At 30.3% G+C, this 8,748-nt stretch overlaps 1 protein-coding gene across 1 annotated transcript; it reads right to left on the minus strand.

The window, feature by feature from the left end:
• Window positions 1-8,748, minus strand: LOC25496403 (protein DETOXIFICATION 35). Its single transcript, XM_013596723.3, has 7 exons — window positions 8,411-8,748; window positions 3,193-3,818; window positions 2,760-2,816; window positions 1,734-1,972; window positions 1,384-1,502; window positions 1,098-1,184; window positions 1-153 (listed from the first exon to the last, which is right to left on the minus strand). Exons 1-7 carry the CDS (start codon window positions 8,666-8,668, stop codon window positions 88-90), a joined length of 1,452 nt encoding a protein of 483 aa, XP_013452177.1. The 5' UTR covers window positions 8,669-8,748; the 3' UTR covers window positions 1-87.

Here is an 8,748-nt window from a genome sequence, read left to right on the forward strand (position 1 = left end):
TGATATGCAACTTAAAATTTCTATTTCATTAAATTTTTTACAATAATTTTTAATTCATTAATAGAAAATGTCTTGCCACGCAACATTTCAAATGGCGTCCTTTTGAAGTTTGTTAGAGCTCCAAATTCTCATGCGATTAGCTGTTTGCTCTACCTGCAGAACATATTCCATATAAACTATACAATAAAATAGTAACAAATACTTTAGGATTGAAATTTATGATTAAACTCGATTATGTATGTACATCTGTAACGTAGAAAACATCAATACAATGGTTTAAAGTATTTAGTTTAGTTTTAATCCATGAAATGCAGGTGATTTTGACATAATCCCGTAAGTACTCTTAGAAATGGTGGTTGGACCTAACATAACCCCACAAAACCGGCTTGTGAGGTGAGGATTGCCCCCACTTATAAATACATTGTCAGGTCATGTCCTATCCGATGTGGGACTCTTAACACACCCCCTCACAACCAGCACTATTGGGCTTGGTTCGTGGACATAAATGGTGGGTGACCTGATAGCGGAAACCTGATAGCAGGTGACCCAATGGATGTTGGAGAGGCTCTGATACCATGTTGAAATTTGTGGCCTAACTCATCCTTACAAAACCGGCTTGTAAGGTGAGGATTGCCTCCTCTTTATAAACTCAAATGGTAAAAAAAACTACATGGATATTAGACATGTTAGGAGCGCGATTAAACAAAATAATGGTATGATCTACCAACAAAGTGTTAGAAGAGTTGACAAAATGACTCTTTAAGGTAGTTATAGCTTATCTTGTCACTCTTCTTAAAAAAAAAAAAAAAAGTTTATCTAATCAATCAGATTAGGGTCCTCTTTATTTCTCAAAATAGTTTCATTTAGAGTGATAGATAAAAATAAGTTACCAAAAATTCAAAATGATTAATGATCGAGGGATCGACTTGATTATAGGATCTATTATCTATTTTTGTATTAATCGTTTTCCAAATATAATCTTTCATTTATTTTGTAAAATAGAGAGGATTTTAACTCGTTCAAAAGTTCCGAGAGAATAATTAGAAAACAAAGAATTCTTTGCAAAACCTGGATTTAAAATAGTTGAACATAATTACCTCATTGGTCCAATTGGTCTTATAAATAATGACAACGAGGACTAAAATCTGAAGAATATTGCCGCACATTGTGCCTCCCCAAAGACCCTATAACACATAGATATGTAAATTTGTAAGAAAACAAATCATAATATAAGATAAAGTTTGAAAGAAGTTTTTAAAGTGTAACACTCAACATATTACAAACCAATTTTGTAAGATGTAAAAGACTTAATATAAAAACTTATAATAGAAATATAGAGCAAGAATAACTTTAATGATTTTGAGAGCAAGAATAATTTTATACCTTCACACCCAAATGCTGGTTGAATCCAAGGAAAATTCCAATAGGGAGTCCAACAATATAATAACATGCCAAGTTTATGTAACCAACCATAACTTGCCATCCACATCCAATGACCACACCTAAATATTCTTATAAAAGTTATTATAATTTAAATAACGGTGTAATATCACTCTTGAGAGTGAAGGCTTATATGTTATGGTATGCATCAAAGGTTTAGTAGCAATTTTTGGTCTCTTGTTTTATAACGCAAATAAAATAATTAAAAATGGTATGCATCAAAGTTATGGTGAGTCTGAGACTATATGTTATAAATTAAACTTTTTCTAGTCAACCAAGCAAGTAATAATCACCTGAAATAGTTTGTGAGATACTGTTGATAACCATGGTTATACCAAGAAGGTATGCTAATTCACTTGCAGCATGTATCAAATCATCACTGTTGGTAAAGATGAATGCAAACTTTTCTTTACTCAAGAAAATAACAGTCATGAAAATGGTTCCAATGAGAAGAGACTGAGACATTGTCACCAAGAAAGAGTACTTGGATGCTCTTGGATGTGACATGCCAAGTGTATTAGAGACACGAACACTTGCAAGGCATTAGAATCAAATCATCAATGAAGAATTAGTTGAAGCATTGAGAAAAATATATGGAAAACTATATAATCAAAATCAACATCCTATAAGATCTTATTTCATTTTAAATTCTAATTTTTTTTAGAATAAAAGTTTAGATGCCTATGATTTTTTTTTGACAACTCGGTATCTGATTCAAGGACCGACTAATTCGAGGGGACCAATCCCACCGTTCACTTGCGGGGGGGGGGGGGGGGGGGGGGGGGGGGGGGGGGCGTTCTAAGGCTCTGTATGGACTTGCCAACCGAAATTAGCACCAGAGGGAATCGAACCTGAGACCTTGAGAGGAGCACACTCCAAGATCCCAAACCAACCAAATGAGTTTTAGATGCCTATGATTATAATGTGTCAACTTAGGGTTAATAGTTTTGTCATGTAGCATCAAGGAGCAAAGGTTAAATTCCCTTGATAACAGTTGTAAAATAGTTATAGTGCTATTTTAGTTAAATTTGGTTGAAGATAAAGTAATGACACACTAAAAAATAGATAATTACTTTTTTTTAATAGGTCTTGAAATCATTTTTAAAAAGGTTTTTGAGAAATTGTGACAAACTGTGATTAATGTAACATACTAATACATAAGCATTATGCAGAAATACAAGTAAGTTTAAAAAAGAATTGTAATAAATATCTTAAATACTAATTAAATAAATATCTAGGTTTACAATGTACAAGTCCTACTCTAATATTTTCTAAAAAAAAAAACTCCTACTCTAATATATACGTTGAGTTTCACTCACCTTAGTGCTGTACTTAGTCCAAGAAGCAGCATGGCATTCCAACCCTGAATATTAAGGCTAAAAATATAAAAGTCAAAATTTGAAGAAAACCAATAACCCAAGATATTTTGAAATTAATGTAAAAGAAGATATTTTAATATGAAATTTTGATTCATATACATTGTTGGTGTAAATATTATTTATACTATATAAAAATTATAATTTCAAATGATTAAAAATATTTAATTTTAATAATAATTACCTTTTTTTGGTCAAAAAAAATAATAATTACTTTTTAAAAAAAAATCATAATTACTTCTAAAAAGTCAAGTATGATTGATTGTGATTTATTAATAATATAAAACATTTTACACATAATATATCAAAATTAAACTAAAAAGAATGGCAAATTAAAGTGTAACTAAACTGAAATTTTTTTATTATATTTTCTTACCAAATTGAATATGAACCAAGAGCAATCACAGGATTATCAAGATAGCCAGCAAGAAGGATAATGATTGTAGTATACCACTGTTCTAAACAAATCATTACAGATGAACCAAAACTTAGCTTAGTAAATTCCCATAATTCTCTAAATGCCATCCAAGACAATCCATTCCATCCTTCTTTACACCAACCAATGGCATAAATTAGTTGAGCAATTGCAAATCCCCATCCTGTGATATTACTTGCCATAGCTAAGCCAGTTATTCCCCAATCAAATACAGAAATGAAGATATAAAGTAGACCATTTTGTATTAGCAATATCACAATTGCTATGTACATAATAACTTTAACTTCACTTTGTGCTTGAAGAAATTTCTGGATGGGTAAATGGATAGCACTGGAAAACATGTATGGAATTATAAGAATAGCATATTTGCCAGCTAGGTCAGCTATTTCTTGTTCTTGGCCAAGAAATTTTAAGATTGGAGTTGCATATATATTAATTGGCAATAGGAGTATACAAGTGGTGAAGAGTATAATACTTGATCTTTGAACATAAATACCAGCATTTTGAAATTGTCCTGCACCATAAGCTTGGCCACACAGTGTTGCTATTGCCGTTGACATACCAAACTGCAATTTTACATGTGATATTTAGTTCAACATATATATATTTTATAAACAAATGTTATTGGTTAATTTGTTAGGCGATATGAGAACTTGTTAGTACCGAAGATCGAAGTCCTCGTGAGCTTAGCTAAGTTGGTAGTGACAATACATAATATATGCAAGGTCTGGGGTTCAAACCTCGGCCACCACCAAAAAAGTAACAAAGATCGAATCCTGAACCTTTTCTCAATATACCATCAATGTCCCAACCCATACTATTGTAACACTTCAAAGCTATTGGGGTGAAGCATATACGGGATAAAGTTAAAAAGTTTATGTTATAGCTATGGTGGAGGGGAGGGGAAGAAGTAGTGGTGAAAATTGAGGAAAAAGTGGATCTAGAGGAAGGGGAAAGACAGCGAATTACGGGAGAAGGCAAAAGAGAATAAGGATATGTGTACGAAGTCGTTATAATGCTGATAAAATATAATTCTAGAGGGTTATGGGGGTTAGAGAAGTGGAAGGATGTAAAAAATATTATTGCAGGAAAAGGAATTGTATGTGATGTGTTTTCAAGAGACTGAGATGGAAGACATTGATGATTTCATTTGTAATTCTATGCGGGGATTTTCTTAGTATGGTTTATTCATATAAATTGTCGATTGGAGCCTCAGACAGTATTCTAACTACGTGGGATTGGAAAAACATAAATTTATCTATGGGGTCGTTTAGTACTTTTGAAATATGTTATGTCATCTCTTTTAGTTTATTTCCTCTATTTCTTTAAGGCTCCCAAAAATATAATCTCTTATATTAAATCTTTATTTAAACGTTTTTGGGGTGAGTGTGATGAAATTAGGAAAATATCGTGGGTTGATTGGGATATTGTATGTTTACCAAAGGAGAATAGAGGTCTGGAGGTGCGGTGTGTTAGGTAATTTAATTTGGTGTTGTTAGAGAAATGGTGATAGAGGTTGAAAGTGGCGTCATGGTCGTTTCGCTTGGGAGGAGGAGATGTGGGGGTGATTGTTGTGTGCTTATGGATAATGTTCTTTTGCAGGTTGGTGTAGCTGGTTGTAGGAAGTGGCAATTGTCATATGACAAAGTGTGTAATGTTTGTGAAGTGTACCATCTGTTGACAGAGCTCAATATTCCAACTCGACCCCTAATAATGAGAATAATTACATACTATTTGTCATCACGTGCGAAAATGAAAATTTCAAGCCTTTATTTACTTTTTTTTTTGTTGAATCAAATATTATCTCCATGCAACTGCATAAACTAATTCTTAGATATGGTATAATCACGATGGATAATAAAGATCTCCCTCGTGAGTTTAAACCTTAATGAGTTTTTAGACTTAAATTTGAACACAAAACCGCTAGTTAAGTTGAAAGAACCTTGAACCATTGTTACAACATACATATTCAATTAGAGTTAATTACTTTAGTACGTTGTTTAGAGAGGTTGAAGAGTTAATTAGCTTAATAATATAAATAAGGTCCATTGTATTTGTACTCATGTTTGAATCAATCATTATGTTTAATAGTGGATTTCACCTCATGAATAATTTTTTCTCTCTTTCTTGTCGATCAGGGGCTGATCTGCATGCAACTTAGTGTGGCTATTGCAATACCAATTTTTTTTTTTCAATTTTTTTTCATATGAAAGATGTCTATAATAATGAAATGTTCGCGAAATCTGAGAGCTTATTTTGTTCTAATTAGCAATTCTTAAGGTTACAAATGAATTTGTGATAGTAAAACTAGCTCAAATAAAACACAATATTTAACTTCATTGAATAAATTGTTTGGCACTATTATTTTAGCCACACTAAAAATCTAATCCTGGATCCGCCGCTGTTCTCGATCAATAAGAATTTTATCCTCCTACCCTATGCTTCATACGAACCATCTTACTTACGGGTGGGTAAAAAGAACCATGAATCGAACCGAACTGTGGGAACCGAACCATTATAATGATTCATGAACCGAACCGTTAATTTATTAACAGTTCTTGAACCATAACCGAACCATCTTGAACCGAACCGAACCGTTTGAACCGAACTGAACCATTTGAACTTTTATTTTTTATTTTTTTAAGGAAACCACTTGAACTCTTTGTTGGATCTTTCCAAAAAAACAACTTATTTAAAATAGCTTATTTTAAAAAGCAACTTATTCAAAACAACTTATTATATGAAAACAACTTATTTAAAAAAAAAACAGCTAATTTTATGCAAAATAGCTTATTTGAAAAACAACTTATTTTAAAAAAACAACTTAATTTATGAAAAACACCTTATTTTAAAAACAGCTTATTCAAAATAGCTTATTTTCAAAAAACAACTTATGTTTTGAATAAAATAAGTTGTTTTAAATAAAATAAGTTGTTTTGAATAAGCTGTTTTAAAATAAGTTGTTTTGATAAAAAAAAAGTTGTTTGAATAAGCTGTTTTTTAAAATAAGCAATTTTAAATAAGCTGTTTTTTATAATAAGTTGTTTTTAGAAAGAGATCGAAACAAGCTATTTTTAATAAAATAAGCTTTTTTGAATAAGCTATTTTTCATAAAAGAAGTTGTTTTCAAAAATAAGTTGTTTTTCATAAATTAAGCTGTTTTTTAAAATAAGGTGTTTTGCATAAAATAAGCTGTTTTGAATAAGTTGTTTTGCTTAAAATAAGCTGTTTTAAATAAGTTGTTTTTAGAAAGAGATCGAAACAAGATATTTTTAATAAAATAAGCTTTTTTGAATAAGCTGTTTTTCATAAAAGAAGCTGTTTTCAAAAATAAGTTGCTTTTCATAAAATAAGCTGTTTTTTAAAATAAGGTGTTTTGCATAAAATAAGCTATTTTGAATAAGTTGTTTTACATAAAATAAGTTGTTTTGATTAAGTTGTTTTTAGAAAGAGATCGAAACAAGCTATTTTTAATAAAATAAGCTTTTTTGAATAAGCTGTTTTTCATAAAAGAAGCTGTTTTCAAAAATAAGTTGTTTTTCATAAAATAAGCTGTATTTTAAAATAAGGTGTTTTGCATAAAATAAGTTGTTTTGAATAAGTTGTTTTTAAAATAAGTTGTTTTTCAGAAAATAAGTTGTTTATCAAATAAGCTATTTTGAAAAGGATAAAAAAAAACACAAGTAAATTCACAAAAGGATAAAAAAAAATGCATTTCGGTTCAAAATATTGGTTTTGGTTCGGTTCGGTTCATAGGTAAGAAAACGGTTAACCGAACCATAACTTTGGTTCAGTTCGGTTAACTCCATACCTGAAACGGTTTGGTTCGGTTTTCCTGAACCATTTCAAAATTTCGGTTCGGTTCGGTTTGGTTTTTTAAGTTAACCGAACCATGCCCACCCCTCACTGAAGCACACACTTAATTTTTTACTCTTTCTTGCTAACATCAATTTTCTCTTATAGTGTTTGATAGGAGGGATCACAATGAAGAAAAGGGAAGGGGGCAAAATTTCTCATGAATCAATTTCAATATTAAAAGAGAAAATCGGTTATAAATTTTTAAGGGTTTGTCAAACATGTGAAATATTGTACATGTTAAAGAAATTAAAAGTATTAATTTTTTTATTGAAAAACAATAATCAATTATTAAAAAATTATACATTTAATATAGAATACACAAGTTTCAAAACAAACCTATTATTTTAAATTTTTTAACATGTGTAAATTTACAAATGATTAAAAACCTCAATTTTTAAATACTTAGACTAGTCTCCTAGTTCTCATGAGTCAATTTTTAAATTTCTCATGAGCCAATTTTAGTACTATAATATCCTTTTATTAAATGTTAAAGTAAATATTATATATATAGTTTCAAAATGTGACATGAGTATATTTAGACGGAGAGTTAAAGTATGTTTGTTTCCTTCCACTAGATTTTGTCTCCTAGTTCCTTTTGTAACCAAGAATATATCATAATAAAAATCTCTCTACTCTCTTCTCATCCCATCCATTGATATGAGTACATTAGGATGGAGGTTTTTGGAAGAGAGAGAAAGACTTGCTTTTCTCTTTTAATTACCGACACTATAAAATATTTCATTCGTTTCAAAATACATGTCGTTTTTTTAAAATGTTCACTATTCACATGACCTACTTTGATCATACTTCATAACTAACATATAAATACAAATGTTAGCATGTAAGATGTTGTTCAATTTGTTTCAAAAAATATTTACAAAATATTAAATTTTTATAAATTTTTTCTTTATATATTTAAAGATATTAACGGTCAAAGTTGTACATTTGCATGTGTGAAGTGGTTGACTGCGCATGTATTTTGGAATAGAATGAGTACAATATTTTCTATTACCTAATTTTTGGAGTATTTTTAAAATCAATTAAGTGTGATTTAAGTATTATATGATCAGTTATCATGTTATTCTTTAAAAGAAATTAGATATATAATATAAAGTTAACCCTCTAAAAACTCCATAAACCCCTCCCATACATACCCTTGGGTAGGGTATAATTTGCAATTAGACAAATCTCAAACTACTTAGAATTTCTATATTAAAATTTAGATAAACATCTAAGTTGGTTTGAATTCCTAGTACAAATTTTTGGATGAATAAGAGTGATGAGGAAAGTACAAACTAACCAGCAAAGAATAGATGCAATTGAGGACACTTTGAAAAAGAGAGAAAGAAGAGAGTTCAATATCTCCAAGATGACCAGCATAGATGGAAGTTGAAGTGTTTGTGAGGTATTGAAACAAATAACACAAAGCCACTGGAAGTGCTATCTTCCATATCTTCACTGTCTCACTCCACAAAACATGTTTAACATCCTTCAAACTTTTCACTGCCAAGTAATCATTTTCTGAAGTAAATCTTTTGGTCAGCAATGGTGTTTCCATATTGATATAGACTAATACTCCTTCCTACTCAATGGTGTATTATTTATACAGATAAGATTAGTAGTACTATTGCGTAGGAA

The sequence above is a fragment of the Medicago truncatula genome, chromosome 6 (genome assembly GCF_003473485.1).
Source record: "Medicago truncatula cultivar Jemalong A17 chromosome 6, MtrunA17r5.0-ANR, whole genome shotgun sequence".
Lineage (NCBI taxonomy): Eukaryota > Viridiplantae > Streptophyta > Magnoliopsida > Fabales > Fabaceae > Medicago > Medicago truncatula.

Coding starts and splice junctions, on each gene's coding strand:
- LOC25496403 (XM_013596723.3), bottom strand. CDS start 8,668: ATGGAAACACCATTGCTGACCAAAAGATTTACTTCAGAAAATGATTAC. Junction 1,503..1,733: donor TATCTCACAAACTATTTCAG/GTGATTATTACT, acceptor AAGAATATTTAG/GTGTGGTCATTGGATGTGGA. Junction 154..1,097: donor AGACCAATTGGACCAATGAG/GTAATTATGTTC, acceptor TATGTTCTGCAG/GTAGAGCAAACAGCTAATCG.